The sequence below is a fragment of the Berghia stephanieae genome, chromosome 1 (genome assembly GCF_034508935.2).
Source record: "Berghia stephanieae isolate SIO BIC M18660-M18661 chromosome 1, UCSD_Bste_1.3, whole genome shotgun sequence".
Taxonomy (NCBI): domain Eukaryota; kingdom Metazoa; phylum Mollusca; class Gastropoda; order Nudibranchia; family Aeolidiidae; genus Berghia; species Berghia stephanieae.
The window spans coordinates 34,657,720-34,677,399 of record NC_088360.1 but is presented as its reverse complement, the minus strand read 5'-3'; the positions used below and the strand labels follow the sequence as shown (position 1 = coordinate 34,677,399).

Here is a 19,680-nt window from a genome sequence, read left to right as displayed (position 1 = left end):
AACGAATCGGCGGTCCCAGAAGTGGGTGAGAGAGGGATCTAGAAATGACTTGGGTTTGAAACGAATATTTTTTGTGTTCGTGGATAGCTCACACGGTAGAGCCACGCTCTCACCTGCCAGGCGGAGTTGTCGTACCAATAAGGTCGCAGGTTCAAACCCCACCACCGCCGCGAAAAAATGTTTATTCTTTATTGTCTTCTGGCACTTTTCTACTCACTTCATATCTTGTTGTTACCAACATAAGTGCCTGCTCCACTCACTTTTCTGAATTAAAAATTCACCCCATACACCGGAGCATACTCAATGTCTCAATCGTTTCTATGTTATATGTTTGTGTTGAGAATATTGGCTGTTAAGCTTAACTGCTGGTCAAAATACTTTGCGATGGTGGTGGGCGAACGAATCGGCGGTCCCAGAAGTGGGTGAGAGAGGGATCTAGAAATGACTTGGGTTTGAAACGAATATTTTTTGTGTTCGTGGATAGCTCACACGGTAGAGCCACGCTCTCACCTGCCAGGCGGAGTTGTCGTACCAATAAGGTCGCAGGTTCAAACCCACCACCGCCGCGAAAAATTTTTATTCTCTATTGTCTTCTGGCACTTTTCTACTCACTTCATATCTTGTTTAAATCTCTGCAATACAAAGAGACACGAAATGTGGATACTGTGGTCGTAGGTACCACTCCACTGAGCAGTGCTGGGAAAGAAAAAGGATGGAGAATACTGATAAGAAGACTTTTGGAGTAGCGGCTATGAATACTCCAGAACCGCTGCCATGTTGTAACAATGCACAACATCATGTTGCTAACAATGGTATCATGAACAACACTAACTCTCAACGTCAAGCGCCGAGGGAAAATAAAGAATCTTGACAATTAATTACGGTGTCCGCAGCATGTTCAGGACACGCGATAGAGACGACAGGTATGCCGGTCGCCATTGGTTGGATAAATGGACAAAGAGTTAAAGTGTTGAGAGACAGCGGCAGTAGTTGTGTTGTCATTAGAAAAGGCCTTGTGAGTAGAGAAAAGAAAGAACAAGAAAAGAGAGTGAAGGTCAGTCTAGCTGATGGGAAGACTGTGAGTGCCCCACTAACTGAAGCGTGGCTTGATTGTCCATATTACAAGGGAAGAGTGACGGCTCTAGAAATGGCCTCACCTTTGTATGACGTAATTTTGGGAAATATACCAGGAGTCAAATGCCCAGGAACGCCAATAAAATATGACGATCGCTCTGATTCTTCAGTCCACGAGAATCTCATAAGAAATGATTGTGAGCACTCAGCTCAAGCAGCACAGACAAGGGCACAAAAAGAGAAGAGGATGAAACCATTGATCACTGCCCCCTCAGTGGAAACAGGTGTTAGTACGGCTGTTTTGAAAGAAAAATAGACCAAAGACGAGACATTGAAATGTGCGAGAGAGGCAGCAGTTACGAAAGAAGTGAAAAAGACTGGTGCCAATAATAAAAGTTGGTTTGAATATGATAGAGGGGTTCTAGTACGATATTTTCAATCACCAAAGATTGAGCACGGTGACGTGATTAGACAAGTCATGGTCCCAAAAGATTTGCGAGAGACAGTGATGCGTTTAGCTCATGAGTCCATACTCTCTGGACATCTCGCTGCCAAGAAAACGACTGAGCGCATTCTCAGCAATTTCTACTGGCCCAACATTTGGGATGACGTCACCCGCTTCTGTAGATCGTGTGACCAATGTCAAAGGTCAACGGCAAAAGGAATGACCCCAAAAGTGCCTCTGACTGAAGTTCCGCTGATAGACGAACCATTTAGTCGAGTAGCGGTAGATTTGGTAGGACCAATTATTCCTGCATCAAATAGAGGGAATCGCTACATGCTTACTGTGGTAGATTACTGCACACGGTACCCGGAAGCTGTAGCCTTGAAAAACATAGAAACCGCGACAGTTGCGGAAGGCCTCGTCGACATTTTCAGTAGGACGGGGATACCAAAAGAGATATTAAGTGACAGAGGTACACAGTTCACCTCAGATTTGATGAAAGAAGTCTGTAGACTACTGTCTGTGAAACAACTTACCACAAGTCCATATCACCCTCAGTGTAATGGGCTGGTGGAGAAGTTTAATGGCACTCTCAAAGGGATGCTTAAGAGATTGGCAACAGAGAGACCGTCAGATTGGGATCGATATCTCAATGCGGCCCTGTTTGCCTACCGTGAAGCACCACAGGAGTCCTTAGGCTTCTCCCCTTTTGAATTATTGTTCGGTCGCCCAGTACGAGGCCCGATGACAATTCTCAGAGAGTTGTGGATGGAGTCTATTGAGGACGAAGAGGTAAAGACAACATACCGATATGTTGTAGACCTAAAAGAAAAACTTGAGACTACTATCCATATGGCCCATGAAAATTTAAAGAGGGCCTCAAAAAGGCATAAGGCATATTTTGATAGAAAGGCCAAGATGCGCAACTTCAAAGAAGGTGACAAAGTGTTGTTGTTGCTCCCGACAAAGCACAACAAACTTGAATTGAAATGGCAAGGTCCATTTGAAGTTCAACGTGTAGTTGGACATAATAATTATGTAATACAGGCTGGTACTTCAAAGAAAACGTACCACGCAAATTTATTGAAACGGTACTATGACCGGAGCACCGCGGACATAGACGGAAGTGGAATTCTTCAATGTGCCGTGGCAGCTGTTTTTGACGATGAAGATTACCATGGTAAATATCCAGTTGTTTACCTCAGTAGGAAACTGTTACCGAGAGAACAACGGTATTCAGTGATTGAAAAGAGTGTTTAGCTCTTGTGTGGGCTGTCAGGAGTTTGAACAGCTATCTTATGGGCAGAGAATTCATTGTGGAGACTGACCACGCTCCTTTGTTGTATCTCCAAAAAAAAAAAAAAAAAAAGCCAAGTCAGAAAATGGTCGTCTGATGAGATGGTCACTGTTGCTCCACCGGTATCGTTTTCGGTTGATGTCTGTGAAAGGTTCGGACAATCATGGTCCAGACTTTTTGTCTCGGCTGCCTTAGTGGTCAGGCATTTCTTAGTTTTGATCAAAAATTTGGGATTTTTGTCCTCCAGTGGGGAGTGATGTAAAGAAATGCCTTCTATATAACAAAGGGAGATAATTGTCATACCCACCAAGGTCTCGGGTAGAATCAAACCCATATAATTAAATGATTTATGAGTGTAGGATGGGTGTTGGAATAGGGACTCCCTTGTATTCGCCGTGGGTGGTGTAGACTATGAAGGCAATGAAAGAACGGAGGGTTATCATGTTCCATCAGTGTTAAAACACCATCATCAATCTTATGCATCAACCGAGATACCGTTAGATACCCTGTCCTATGTTTCGGCTTGGGCCGATGTTCAACTGGCAGTCTGCGATTTGAGGTCGAAGAAGAACGACCTGTACAGCCTGTGTGTTGGCTGGAATTCTGTTTGGCTATGTTGAAGCCACAGTGAAAAGGGCCCAAAGTGGCCAGTATTTTATGTCGCACCCGAATATGGGCTCTCAGGCGATATGTGTTGGGCCTGTGTGTTGGCCAGCATTGTGTTTTAGGCTGTATTGTAGCCGAAGTGGGCCTAATATGGCCAGTATTTTGTGTATCGTACCCGGTTATGGGCTCTAAGCGATATTGTGTTTTTGTATTTGTGCTCGGTGAGATTATATAAAATTTATAATATTGTTTTGATGTGCTGAGTAATCATCAAGTGATTAAGTGATTAATATCGTAAAATTATTTCACTTATCTTAAAGTTTAAAATAATATAAAGTTTTAATGTTTTATTGAATAATTAATTCAATGAGTTATAAATTGTGTTAAAAATGAGAAAGTGACCTCAGTTAAATGAATTATTTTTAAGTAAATACTAATTGATCACTTACTCTATCATTGTGTCTATGTTAATTTCATTTTTACTAATTTATCTATATCTATCTTCTAATATAGTGAAGAGCTGACGGGGCTAGGACATAGCGCCCGGTAAATGTGTTTGCATCTTTGAACTTTGTAATTTTGACGGGGCTAGGACATAGCGCCCGGTATATGTGTTTGCATCTTTGAACTTTGTAATTTTGACGGGGCTAGGACATAGCGCCCGGTAAATGTGTTTGCATCTTTGAACTTTGTAATTTTGACGAGGCTGGGACATAGCGCCGGTAAATGCGTTTGCATCTTTGAACTTTGTAATTTTGACGGGGCTAGGACATAGCGCCCGGTAAATGTGTTTTGAACCCTTTTGAACAATATGATTTTTGAGAAATATGAACAAAATACAATGTGACGTTTGTAAAGATGAGGAAGTAACACTCGATCTATGTGTTTTATTTTGGAACAATTTTAGATTTGAACAGGCTGGAACACCGCACCCTGTGTGAACAATTTTGTAATTAATTTTATTCTCCTTTCGGAATATGAACAGTTTATTTTGACCCTATCTGTAATTAATAATTTCATTATTAGTGGGAATTAATGAAACGGTTGGAACCTGGGTGAAGTATAGTTTATTTTGGTTAAAACTTACATGAATTTTATATTGCATTACTACTTTTTACTTGTATGTACTTTTGATTTTTCCTGTCAATATATGCAATGTTATTCTGTTTTACTCAATAACTATGAGCTGTTCCCCTTTCTTTTACTTTAAATAAATAATAATGGCTCTCTTGTCAGATACGGTGTTCTGTTGGTGATTGTAACGTCCACGTCTACCTCTCCACACTTTAAGGTCATAAGCGGCCTTCGCATCCATTGCGAGTTGCGAACGCACCTTGTGACAGAGAGAGAGAGAGAGAGATAGAGATTAGAGATAAATAAAATAGATAGAGAGAGGAGAGAGAGAGAGAGAGAGAGAGAGAGAGAGAGAGAGAGAGAGAGAGAGAGACTAAAATGGGGGAAAAACGTGATTCTCAGGAGAGGGAGGGAATCCAAACTCCTGCTCTATTATGTCACTTTTCTTTCAGTCAAAAGTCACATTATAATTTCAAATTGTTTAGGTGTCTCTACCTGTCTTATACGTTGTAAACTGTCCTGTATTGTTTCCTGATAAATTAGTTGGTCATTTTCTGTCGTTCTTTTTTAATCTTATCTTCTATTCTGGTACATAAGACTGTAAGTCAGGGGAAACTTGAAGAAGACTGGTTGTCATTAAAACATTGTCTACTGTGATTTCTGTGGAGTGTGATGAATGTGTGTCTTCCGTTGTGTCTAAGGTTTGAATGTCACTTGACTGCCTATCTTTAATGCAGCCGACTCGTATGTTTGTAAATATTTTACACACATTGCACATTATAATGTCACTGGGGACAAAATCTGTCCACAAATGCTGACTGTTTTTTACAATAGTCCGGGAGTTTATTAAAAACTCTTCTCCTTTATATACTTTCATCTTTTTGATTCTTTTTACACATTTGTAACATATCACTTTTGAATGTTTGTTTCTAAGTCTTTTCCAATATCAATATCAAATAACAAAAGTATTTCACATTTGAAATCATTACACAGTAATCTTTAGCGGTTACGGTTTTTTTCTTTTTGAGTGAGTGCTGTATAGCCACATACACTACAAAGTTCATTTAAAGATTTCATGTGGGTCTCTAAAGTGTGATCCGTTTTCCTGTATGTGCATTGCAAGAAAAAAAAATATTATAAAAGATTAAAAGACAAGTCCATTAAACGGTTTTAATCATTAAAAAGCCCAGAGAATGTTAGATGCGCCGATACAACTTTTTAAAAAATTGGTAGTGTCAAAAGTTTTATATTAATTTTTTAAAAAAATAAATAGCTCCTGTAATTGATTTTATTCATTGAGTTTTTCAGATGTAAATAACTAAAGAACTAATCACAGCAGAATAATGAAACCCAGACACAAATATCAAACGAGAAAAATGCAGTTATATCCGAGCTTTGAAAAATATGTTGTGAATTTAAAAGAGGAGTAGCAGTAGACTGAAAACAGGAAATGCCGTTACTCAATTTATATGTTTTTGGAACGTAATGCATTGTATGTTTAATTCAGAAAAGTGAGTGGAGCAGGCACTTATGTTGGTAACAACAAGATATGAAGTGAGTAGAAAAGTGCCAGAAGACAATAGAGAATAAAAATTTTTTACGCGGCGGTGGTGGGGTTTGAACCTGCGACCTTATTGGTACGACAACTCCGCCTGGCAGGTGAGAGCGTGGCTCTACCGTGTGAGCTATCCACGAACACAAAAATATTCGTTTCAAACCCAAAGTCATTTCTAGATCCCTCTCTCACCCACTTCTTGAGATCGCCGATTCGTTCACCACCATCGCGAAGTAATTTTGACCAGCAGTTAAGCTTAATAGCCAATATTCTCATCACAAACATATAACATAGAAACGATTGAGACATTGAGTATGCTCCGGTGTATGGGGTGAATTTTTAATTCAGAAAAGTGAGTGGAGCAGGCACTTATGTTGGTAACAACAAGATATGAAGTGAGTAGAAAAGTGCCAGAAGACAATAGAGAATAAAAATTTTTTTCGCGGCGGTGGTGGGGTTTGAACCTGCGACCTTATTGGTACGACAACTCCGCCTGGCAGGTGAGAGCGTGGCTCTACCGTGTGAGCTATCCACGAACACAAAAATATTCGTTTCAAACCCAAAGTCATTTCTAGATCCCTCTCTCACCCACTTCTTGAGATCGCCGATTCGTTCACCACCATCGCGAAGTAATTTTGACCAGCAGTTAAGCTTAATAGCCAATATTCTCATCACAAACATATAACATAGAAACGATTGAGACATTGAGTATGCTCCGGTGTATGGGGTGAATTTTTAATTCAGAAAAGTGAGTGGAGCAGGCACTTATGTTGGTAACAACAAGATATGAAGTGAGTAGAAAAGTGCCAGAAGACAATAGAGAATAAAAAATTTTTTCGCGGCGGTGGTGGGGTTTGAACCTGCGACCTTATTGGTACGACAACTCCGCCTGGCAGGTGAGAGCGTGGCTCTACCGTGTGAGCTATCCACGAACACAAAAATATTCGTTTCAAACCCAAAGTCATTTCTAGATCCCTCTCTCACCCACTTCTTGAGATCGCCGATTCGTTCACCACCATCGCGAAGTAATTTTGACCAGCAGTTAAGCTTAATAGCCAATATTCTCATCACAAACATATAACATAGAAACGATTGAGACATTGAGTATGCTCCGGTGTATGGGGTGAATTTTTAATTCAGAAAAGTGAGTGGAGCAGGCACTTATGTTGGTAACAACAAGATATGAAGTGAGTAGAAAAGTGCCAGAAGACAATAGAGAATAAAAAATTTTTTCGCGGCGGTGGTGGGGTTTGAACCTGCGACCTTATTGGTACGGCAACTCCGCCTGGCAGGTGAGAGCGTGGCTCTACCGTGTGAGCTATCCACGAACACAAAAATATTCGTTTCAAACCCAAAGTCATTTCTAGATCCCTCTCTCACCCACTTCTTGAGATCGCCGATTCGTTCACCACCATCGCGAAGTAATTTTGACCAGCAGTTAAGCTTAATAGCCAATATTCTCATCACAAACATATAACATAGAAACGATTGAGACATTGAGTATGCTCCGGTGTATGGGGTGAATTTTTAATTCAGAAAAGTGAGGGGAGCAGGCACTTATGTTGGTAACAACAAGATATGAAGTGAGTAGAAAAGTGCCAGAAGACAATAGAGAATAAAAATTTTTTTCGCGGCGGTGGTGGGGTTTGAACCTGCGACCTTATTGGTACGACAACTCCGCCTGGCAGGTGAGAGCGTGGCTCTACGTGTGAGCTATCCACGAACACAAAAATATTCGTTTCAAACCCAAAGTCATTTCTAGATCCCTCTCTCACCCACTTCTTGAGATTGCCGATTCGTTCACCACCATCGCGAAGTAATTTTGACCAGCAGTTAAGCTTAATAGCCAATATTCTCATCACAAACATATAACATAGAAACGATTGAGACATTGAGTATGCTCCGGTGTATGGGGTGAATTTTTAATTCAGAAAAGTGAGTGGAGCAGGCACTTATGTTGGTAACAACAAGATATGAAGTGAGTAGAAAAGTGCCAGAAGACAATAGAGAATAAAAAATTTTTTCGCGGCGGTGGTGGGGTTTGAACCTGCGACCTTATTGGTACGACAACTCCGCCTGGCAGGTGAGAGCGTGGCTCTACCGTGTGAGCTATCCACGAACACAAAAATATTCGTTTCAAACCCAAAGTCATTTCTAGATCCCTCTCTCACCCACTTCTTGAGATCGCCGATTCGTTCACCACCATCGCGAAGTAATTTTGACCAGCAGTTAAGCTTAACAGCCAATATTCTCATCACAAACATATAACATAGAAACGATTGAGACATTGAGTATGCTCCGGTGTATGGGGTGAATTTTTAATTCAGAAAAGTGAGTGGAGCAGGCACTTATGTTGGTAACAACAAGATATGAAGTGAGTAGAAAAGTGCCAGAAGACAATAGAGAATAAAAATTTGTTACCAACATAAGTGCCTGCTCCACTCACTTTTCTGAATTAAAAATTCACCCCATACACCGGAGCATACTCAATGCCTCAATCGTTTCTATGTTATATGTTTGTGATGAGAATATTGGCTATTAAGCTTAACTGCTGGTCAAAATTACTTCGCGATGGTGGTGAACGAATCGGCGATCTCAAGAAGTGGGTGAGAGAGGGATCTAGAAATGACTTTGGGTTTGAAACGAATATTTTTGTATTCGTGGATAGCTCACACGGTAGAGCCACGCTCTCACCTGCCAGGCGGAGTTGTCGTACCAATAAGGTCGCAGGTTCAAACCCCACCACCGCCGCGAAAAAATTTTTATTCTCTATTGTCTTCTGGCACTTTTCTACTCACTTCATATCTTGTTGTTACCAACATAAGTGCCTGCTCCACTCACTTTTCTGAATTAAAAATTCACCCCATACACCGGAGCATACTCAATGTCTCAATCGTTTCTATGTTATATGTTTGTGATGAGAATATTGGCTATTAAGCTTAACTGCTGGTCAAAATTACTTCGCGATGGTGGTGAACGAATCGGCGATCTCAAGAAGTGGGTGAGAGAGGGATCTAGAAATGACTTTGGGTTTGAAACGAATATTTTTGTGTTCGTGGATAGCTCACACGGTAGAGCCACGCTCTCACCTGCCAGGCGGAGTTGTCGTACCAATAAGGTCGCAGGTTCAAACCCCACCACCGCCGCGAAAAAAATTTTTATTCTCTATTGTCTTCTGGCACTTTTCTACTCACTTCATATCTTGTTGAATGCATTGTATGCAGCTTTACCTGCAGGATTGACCGCTTGACCCTGAGGTCAACCTGACCTAAACCGTGAGTAAAGGCTCGCTCAGGCACGTAATTCGTGGGTGTGGACACATGACATTCAAATTTATTGAGGGCATCCGAACATGTACTTGAGGATCTCTGTAACATTCTACATAATTGAATCGTGATCCATCGCTTCAATTTGTTATTATGTTAGATTTGATGCAATGTAACCATAAAATGCAAATTTTGAGTAATATCAATTTGATGAGAATCTATGGGATTTCTAATGAAAAGAGCCCCTTCAAAATTCTCAATTAGGATGTTTTTGACGTTGCATTCAATTTTGGCGGCTAAATCTGACTTGGATTCATTCTAATTAATCGCATACGTGCGACAATTTAAAAATAAGAAGAAAAAAAACAAGCATTGAGCTTTTCTATAGCGATCAAAGCGCTTTACAATGTAAATGTTGCTGCTCGAAGCTCGAAGAAATAAATAACTATGTGAAATTGAATGTAAGCTTCAATTTAAAATACGAATGGACGTTTCGGGTTTCGCCTTTATCAATAAAACAGGATGAATGAAACAGTACAGACGAATGAGATAATGTGGTCGTGGCCTTGTTAAGCTGAATAAACAAGAACAAGTATTTAAAGCCCTTTACAAAGAATCATAGTGTTGATTAAGCGCAGTAAGCACTTGAGCGTGTGGACCTAACGCTCTCCTTTTTTTTATTTCTTTTTTTTTTTGTATTTGTTTTGTTTTGTTTTGTTTTGTTTGTTTTTTTTTTGTTTTTTTTTTTTTTGTTTTTTTTTTTTGTCTTTTTTCTTTTTGTTTATGTGAAGCAAATAAAAACATGTGCATGGCCATATTATGTGAAATCAAATCTTATGAAATGCAATATACTGAGATTAGGAGGGCATGCCAAACATTTTGTTGATGAATGTCATAAATGATTATCATTTTATTTAAAAAGCATGCCAAAGACAACATAGATTACTTGCACATATAAAGATTTGCTCAAAAAGATATATAAAATGTCTCTTTGAGTTTTTAGTTTTCGAATTATCATGCAACAGTACTCCAGTGTATGTTGTCTCAACTAAAATAAATAAATTAATAAAAATTCCCCTTATTCATCCCATAGGAGAAATTTGTCTCTAGGGTCTATTCCAAGGGAAGACTAGAATAACCCAGGCGTCAGCCGCAGTGCATGGCCGCAAATTGAGCTAAGGCGAGGTGACTTGCGCAAGCCACACAGCGCAGCGACGGATGATCGAACTTTGTACCTTTCGGGTACGAAGCAAAGATCGTACCGCTGAGCCACGCTGACCCTACTCTGAACATTCTGAACATTCAGCCATGAATATTTGTAGAAAAAACTCTTGATACCATGATAAAAAAGAACTGATAATATCGTTTATTATTCTAGATCATTCCCACAATTTTGAGAAATAATATCTAAAACGAAACAATAATTTATCTCGTCTTTTATCAATTCAGAATAAAACAACACTATTACTTTGAAAAAAAAATTGATAATATTATTTGTTTCAATAATGATTAAGTATGGAAAAGAGGAACTGATTAAAGAAAAACGAAATTTTCTGCATATTAAAAAACACTTGATGATCTATTCAGCGTAATATCCATAAAACATGCTCAGAGCGTTTTCCAAGGTGTACCTAGCCAAAAGAATGTTAAGACATAGTGCGATGAGAGAATATGAGTAAAGAGCCTTTTCCAAGGACTCAACATTTGCGCAGCTCGGAACTCAAACCAAAGGGACCTGCCGATTCGAAGGCGAGGGCCATAGCACAAGACAAGAAGCCGCATCTCTAACATACATTTTTTCTTACACAATTAATAGAAATAGTAAACTGCCGTACTCTGGAAAGGCATGTCTAAAAATCTAAAAATTTGGCCAGAAAGGCCAGGTTTGAGAGTTTTTGCCAAGATGAATGTCATTTATATTTGTGCGGCTATGTGGTCTAGTGGTATGACACTCGCTTTCGGATCGGAAGGTCCTGGGTTCCAGCCTCGTTCGGCGCATAGTTGAGTCCTTGGAAAAGACTCTTTACTCACATTCTCTCACCGTACTCGGGTGTAAAATGAGTACCTGGCCGTTAACAGCGTTGTCTTTGTTTGAAAAATTGTAATATCGCCTAACAGGCGTCATGTCCCGTCCTACGTGTTAAATGTTGCTGTTGACCAGGGACCCCTTGTAAAGCGCTTTGAGCACATTTAGTGGATATTGCGCTATATAAAAGCTCTTTTTTTTATATCAATCGATTTTTGAAGGACGGGTTTCTGGTCAATTTTTTTAAACACGCGTCTTTCCAGAGTAAGGCCATTAACTGGTTAGTTAGTAATCCACCTAATCTAAGGTATTTTCTTCTCATTATACAAGGCGGGAGGCGATGTCTATTATGTGTGGGACCTGATATATGAAAAGCTTTTGAGGAATGAATTTTACGGTTTTTCCATTTATGATCCGGACTTCTACTCGTGACAGGAACACCGTATCCTGCCCAGCCATATTATATCAATGATCGATGGCGAGTACGTGAAAATAAGAATGATGTCCTACACTGATATTACTCTTTTTTACATTTTAGCCGGAAAAAAAGTTTTACTACAGTTATCGATACAATGCAAGAACACCCATATTGCCAAACATGATTGACTAGTTAGGAGCTCTTTTATTTAATCAATCGATACATAAAGTGGAGGTTGTCTGGCAAAATTGTAAAAACAAGCGTTTTGTATGTAAATGGAATTTGTCTGACTTTTCCCAAATCGTGTTTCATTGGCGATATAATTATACTACACATGAATGATTACAAAATACATGATGAAAAGGTAGAGTCAAACACAAAGGCTGAGTACCAAGGAGTTACAGTGGGCAGCACATTTGTCATGGAACCTTCATATGGACAACATTTGCAACAAAGCGTATTCTTTCATGCCCGAAAGCAGTAAAAGAACGATGCAATACCAAACTGGTAAGAAGACCAAGCTTGAAATACAGCTGGCTGCATTGGGTGGGACCCTCAGAAGAAGAAAGCTATAAACCAGTTTGAAAAAGTCCAAACTTGGCCTGCAGATTTGTTTATAATTACTATGACAATAATGGAAAAAATATAGCAAGCATGATAGCAGAGACCAGCATTAAAAGAGAATGGACCAAACAAGAAATGAAATTTTTGAAAATTATACAAGGAAAAACCCCCAGTAATCAAGGACCACCAAAAAAAAAGCCCGAGAAATGAACGCTGCTATAGGCTGCCCCGCTCCTGAGAGATTGCATACATATTTCCCAAGTACAATAAGATTATGGAATTCCATCCCCAACAACTTTAGATAGTCTGACAGTCAGGAAAAATCTACTTGCTAATACTCTTCAACAGTCGTAACGTCACTTTCTTCCTCATGACGCATGGTAACTTAGTAACACTGGCTCTAAACTATCGGAACAATGGCGGACGCTCGTATGAAATATTTCTCCGGCGAGCATAACAGCGTATCCAGAGGAAAAAAAAATTTGATCATGTTTTGACTTTTACACATTCTGATCACAAGGCATATGAAAAGTTCGTGACATCAGACTACTGAATCCAATTGGGAAACATCTTTCACGGAAGTGTGGATGCAATAATTATTTTGATCTAGAGCCATAACCGACCATCATCGCACGCGACACAAAATGTTTTTATTGATCTTCAATGGATTGGATATTGTTTTCTAAATATTATCACTTTTCGTGAGGAAAGTGACACGATCAAAAGAATAATAAATGGCGCCATCCTTTGTGTATTGTGAAATCCACTTAGCCTCTATGGTAGGATGACAGTATTACTGTCAGGACAAGTTGGTGTCAACTCGTCTTCACCTCTTGGCCATGGTTATAGCAACACAATGCACACCCTACTTACAGTGTCCCGACAATAATATTACAGTTACCGTAACAAATCGTATTTTGTTTCTGTCTTCTTTTAAGTATTAATCAAAACATTAAAATAAATTAATAAAAACATTAATAATATTGTTTCAAGGGAATAGTCCACATGTCGCATTTTATGGACATTAAATTATTGATTTTGTGTAAAAGAGTATATAAAAGAATTCTCTAAATTTTGACGTTTGTTTGATATGAAAAATGTTTAAAATCGACTGGGTTATGGTTATTTGAAGGAGACAATATTTAGAAAAGTGGTTTTAGGAAAAACGACTTAATAATTTCAGCATTATAAGTATCTAGAATTAAAATGTTAAAGTGCAAGTGTTACTTCAAAATTGTTTGAATGTACAGGAATTAAAACACAAGTTATCATATTATGGAGAAAGCCCAATTTTCATTGCAATGTTCAGAAACGCCAATTTATTAGCCATATCTTCTTCTTCTTCTTCTTCTTCGTCTTGTGGAAACCTCCAATATTGTCGAGGATCACTCCACAGTTTGTAGTGTTTTACATTTTAAACTTGCTAAAACTCTGCACATAATACTAAAACCACATAGATTAAAAAGTCACGTTGTGAACTCCAGCAATCGCGTGAAGACATGTTGGCAACCGTTTTCAGCCACTTCAGCTGGGAGGCTATTCCATAGTCGGGCAGTGGAAGGGAAAAACGAATACATGTGGGCGTCTGTTTTTGATGTTGGGATGGTTACTCTTGCTGTGTGTCCCCTCGTATTTCTTGTGCCGATATCTTTGATGTCGTTTGGAAGTTTAAGGCACGAATTTTTGTAGTAGATCTTGTGGAACAATTTAAGTTTATCTATCTTTCTTCTCTTTTCCAGAGGTTCAAGGCCAATCCGTTGTGATATTTCAGACGCACTTGAGAAAGGATCGAATGTGTTTGTGATGCGTCTTGCTGTTTTTCTTTGGATGTTTTCTAAGGTGTCGATGTTTTTCTTTGTATATGGGTCCCAAACTGAGCTGCCATACTCCAAAATTGGTCTAACAATAGTTTTTAAAAGCAAGGGTTTGAGTTGTGATTGGGCATCTTTTTAAATTGCGGGTGATGTAAGCGCTTGTTTGATTTGCCTTTGAAGCCAGGTGACATATGTGGTCATTCCATTTGAGGTTTTTAGCAAACTCAATGCCAAGGTATTTTGCTGTCTTTACATGTTCCAGGTTTTGACCATGAAGTTGGTATTCAAATGTTATAGGTGCTTTCTTATTTGTGATGGTTAGAACATTGCACTTTGATACGTTAAATTCCATTTGATTTATTGTTTCCCATTCTTGTAATTTAGCTAGATCGTCATTTAGTGTTTTGCAGTCGTCTGTTGTTTTTATCTGATTATATAATGCTGTGTCGTCATCAAAGAGGCGCACTTTTGACCTAATACCTCGTGGAAGATCGTTTATGTACACTAAAAATAGGACGGGCCCAAGGACTGAGCCCTGAGGTACGCCCGATGTCACCATCCCGATAGTGGAAGTCTCGCCGTCGACAAGAACTTGTTGGGTGCGATTGTCCAGAAAAGTTGCAATCCATTGTAAGGTTTTGTTCTTGATACCAACGTCATACAATTTCTGGATTAACCGATGGTGAGGGACCTTGTCGAAGGCCTTGGCAAAGTCCAGTAGTACTAGATCAATTTGACCACCTTTATCAATAGCAGCTGACAGATCATGGGTTAATGATAGAAGTTGAGTTTGACATGAGTGGTGCTTCCTAAATCCGTGCTGTTCATCACAAAAAATACAGTTAGTTTCGAGATATTCAGTTATTGAGGATCTCACTATATGCTCCAACAGTTTGCAGCAAATGCAGGTTAATGAAATTGGACGGTAGTTTTGAGCCCTGCTTCTATCACCTTTCTTGTAGATGGGTTGGACAAGAGCGTGCTTCCAAACAATTGGTATGTCTCCCGTTTCAAGAGAGAGTTTGAACAAATGTGTGAGGGCAGGTGCAAATTCGTTACTCAATATCTTTAAGAGACGGGATGGTATTTTGTCTGGGCCACATGCTTTCTTTGGATCTAGAGTGGCGAGGAGTTTGGAAACGCCCTCTACTGTCACATTGATTTCAGCCATAGTGTTGGAATCGTTTTCTTCGCCTTGTAGTTGTTGAGTGGTAATTTTGGTATGAGCTTTTGAAGCAAAAACAGAGCAGAATTGGTTATTAAGTATGTCTGCTTTTTCCTTTGCATCAGAGTATAATACACGATCATGCTCAAGGGGCGCTATACCAACCGAATCGCACCTCCTATTTTTTATAAATTTCCAGAGCTTTTTGTTTGAGTCTCCACTAACAAGTTCCTTAACATGATTATGATAGGCCTTTCTACTCTTTTTTTGTGTTTCTTTTTTCAGTCGGGCATAATTGTACCAGTCTTTCTTACTGTTGGACTTTCTCGCTCTGCTCCATGCCTTTTGTTTCCGTCTAGATAATCGTTTGACGGTGGTGTTTATCCATGGTTGGTGAAATTTCCTTGAGCTTTTCTTCGTTGGTACATGTTTGGTCATCATTTTGTTTAGGTGGTCGTTGATGGCAGTCCAAACATCCTCAGTGCTTTCTAGATGTTGATTAATTATGTTTTCACTAAAAAGACGTGTTTCTGTCCGCATTTCGGCGATATTTGCCTTTTTCCAAATAGTAATAGGGTGTGATTTTTTTGTGATTTTGTTTGCTTTGATAGTGCTTTCCGTGATGAGAATGTCATGGTCACTAATGCCTGTAATGGTTGTACACTTGACAATTAAATTTGGTCGATTTGTGATAAATAAGTCGAGGATATTTGTACCCCTTGTTGGATTTTTGTTTATTTGACTCAGGCCAAAATCTTGCAATTTGTTAATAAATGCTTGGTTTATAAATGAAGGATATTGGTAACTGATTATTTTTTCTTGTTCCCAATTGATATCAGGTAGGTTCAGGTCACCGCTTAACCAGAGTACATTTTTCGGGTCTAGGCTATCAATACAGCGTGTTATCTCAGTCATTTGTTCCATAGTTGAGTTTGAAGGTTTTCTATACATAGCGCCCACAGTGAGTAGGCCTTGTTCTGTTTTGATATTTACGATCACCGATTCTGATTTTGTTTGAATGTCAAGCTTTATTACTGAGAGGTTCGTTGTTGTTGCAACCAGCACCCCGCCATACCTATCTTCTCGGTCTTTCCTGAACACGTTGAAATATGTCTCTGGTGGAAATATTTCACTGTCCTTTATTTCGGTATGTAGCCATGTTTCCGTACCTATGATTATGTCTGGTTTTATTTCTGATATCAATTTCCAAAATTCCGGTAGTTTTGGAATTAAACTTTGAAAGTTTATGGTCATAGTTCTCAACATGTTTCTCGGTTCACCATTACGGTCACTGTTAGTTTGCCTGTTTGCTATTTTAAGCGTGTTATGATTTGAGTTGATTTGGTGATTGATTATTTTTATTTCATTTGGCCTCATATTGATCCTTCTTCCCCCCTTTGTTGTTATTGTCTTATTTTCACAAGCCACGTTCTCATTATGTTTACTTAAGTCCTGCATCTCATCAAAATGATCAGGTGTTGTCATTATGTTTTGTTGATATGTTGATGTGTCGTTTACTATTGGCATGTTGTTGTGAGTGTCGTTGAGTGGTATGTTGATCAGAGACCTTGGGCACCGTTGTGTGTTATGTACTTTGAGTGCTCTATTAGTATGAAAGGGCGGTGGTCTGTGACCTATTTGAATATTTATTTTTCTTCGTTTCCGCACACCACCACGACTTGGTCGTAGCCGCTGGCTATTACTGCTATTATTGTTACCGTGATACCAAGACGATTCTGTGTCATTCCAATAAATGTTGTCGTAATAAGGATAAAAATAGATATGGCACATCGTGACTAAAAATCGTAACGTAAGTGTAAACAATAAATGGCTATTACAATATTTCAAACAATGGGATCTACACCACTAAAATGTTAATTTATCTAAAAATCCTCTTATGAATTTCCGAGAAATATATATCACACTGTAGAATAAAACTTTATTAAAACGACTGTATAAAAATATTCCAGACTTTTGTTTTAGAAATCAATAAAAATCACACAATTCGGGAGAGAAATAACAACACGGCTGCCGGTTAGGCGAACTACACACAGAAAACATATTATTGGACCATTTCTTTAGAGCACACAATAATGTACTCCATATATTCTAGAACGCCGAATTCCAGCACGCTCTGGCAATACGACCCGCTGGAGTTGGGTGATCAAATGTATAGGGAATGAGATTAGCGGAAGAGTAGCGTCCCTTGATTGGACGTCACCCATAGTCTGTGACGTCACCGGTGGAAAAGTTATTAGAGAGAGAACGTCATGTTGGTTGTGCGCATGCGTCTCTCGTCCTCGCTTCCATGTTGGTTGTGCGCATGCGTCTGTCGTCCTCGCTTCCGCTTCTCTCTCTAATAACTTTTCCGCCGGTGACGTCACAGACTATGGGTGACGTCCAATCAAGGGACGCTACTCTTTCGTTAATCTCATTCCCTATTGGTTAGCTCCCGTAATCATCGGATTTTGGCATGCTCAGATTCTAGCACGCTTTTTTTTTTTTTTTGGCATCTCCCGAGATCGTGCTAGGCTCCAGTGAGTACTGTGCATATTTATTTCAACCCCTTGAACAACATATTAATTTGTTGGATACAAGCAAGCTTTGGAATGAACCAACAACCAACCAATCTCACCTCTCTGATTTACCCGAAAATGAGAAGGATATGCTGTTAGTGATCTTTCAATTGTAAAAGCTTAATGTTTTGTATCAATTCTAAAATTCTGATATTTTCTTTTTTTACATTTTCATTTTCGCAAGCACGGCCCAGTCAAACGTTCTCTTTATCATTTTTATGACGACAATATAATAATAAAAGATATTATACAGTATTTACATAGCGCAATGTCTTTACAAAGATAGGCTGCATGCGCTTAATTGAAGAATAGTAATTTAGTTTTGTTGTTTTTTCTTTTATCTTATGGAATTTTCTTTTCCTTGAAGTCGCGTCGGTGATAATCAGTTCTGTCTTGACGAAATGCAAAAATATGTTGTCAGGATAGAGTAAACTCGAACTTTACAAGCAAAGAGTTAATACATAAACAAAAAAAAGTGAATGAAGTAGTTGCTACTTACGTTTTTGGGCAATTCTCCATTATCGTGGACGTATCCGTTATTATCCATGTCTCTGAAACAAAATCGGAGTAAGCCTATTTTAAAAAATCATTTTTGTGCATATTTTTCCGTCATAAAATCAACCATCTGTGTGAATGTTTGTTCTTTCATTTCCGAGACTAATCCTATTCCGTGCGCTTGCAAAACGCTCTTATACATTTTTGTGGGAATCTGGAAAAAAAAAAGCCCTTTCAGAATATTGGCCAGAAAAATCGTTCGTCAACAAAAATTATTAAAATGACCCCCATCTTGTTAGAAACTCTCAAACCCGAGATTTCTGGTGCTTTTTTTAATGTGTAGTTTTATATTCAGACAACGGCAGAAAAGTATTGTATGTTAAAATGTGTAACATATTAGGAATAAATCAATCGATTCAATTATGAATAAACAGTTTTCTAGTCAAACATTTTAAAAAGGCATTCTCTCAGTGAATTACATTTCTGCCATGCCTTGCTTTCTGTGTGTAACAGAACAGTACAGACAAACGGACGTTTCGGGTACGAACCCTTCGTCAGCTAAACAATACAGAAAGAAACAGTGAATACAAATAAAACAAAATGTAGTAAGAATTGTAGCGTCTGTATGTCTTGCTGGTTGAAGTATGAAGTGTTTTAAAGGAGTCATAAGCCAACAACAGCATTAAACATGCGCCATTACAATAGTTGTTTTTTTCGACAGAGACAAACCTTTGACCACCGAGGTAATCGTTTCACACCCCGAGTATGGTGATAAAATGAAAATAAAGATCCTATTTCAAGGCTTAAGGATTTTGCGCCGCTCACAATGGGACTCGAACCCAGAACGTATGTGTATCACAAGCCGAATGTCATGCCGTTAGATCACAAAATCACTCACACTAAATAGTAGAAATTATAGTTTATTATGGTTCAAAGTCTAAGCATTACCATCAATCAAAAGAGTAATGAATGTAAGAATGGGTCAATGAAATATCATAAGAAGGAGGGCTTTTAGTAATAGATTTGTTTTCTGAACAAAGAATTTTGACCCGATACTATAACCGCGATTGAATTGTAAATTGTTTTTATTCGGCGTCTTTCTTATTAAATTTTACAAAAAGTTTAACCTGAAGAATGCTTTGCGCCAATGGATATAATAAAGACGTCCAAATTTTTAAACCCAGTTAAATACCACTCCTGAACACCCGTATTAAAAAATTTGGGGCGGTCCCAGGTTTGAGAGTTTTTGCCCAGATGAGGGTCATTGAAATAGAACGATATTTGATGGATGAGTTTTCTGGCCAA

The 19,680-nt window shown here is 38.9% G+C and overlaps 1 protein-coding gene across 3 annotated transcripts in view; it reads right to left on the bottom strand.

Annotated features, from left to right (window-relative positions):
- Positions 1–19,680, bottom strand: part of LOC144972759 (sodium-dependent phosphate transport protein 2B-like) — a 62,229-nt gene that overhangs the window by 41,194 nt on the left and 1,355 nt on the right. For all 3 annotated transcript variants that reach the window (XM_078914364.1, XM_078914374.1, XM_078914382.1), the window contains exon 2: positions 18,380–18,431. In XM_078914364.1, coding sequence (XP_078770490.1) covers positions 18,380–18,427 — 48 coding nt within the window. In that variant the 5' untranslated portion in view covers positions 18,428–18,431. The remainder of the gene's footprint in view (positions 1–18,379; positions 18,432–19,680) is intronic.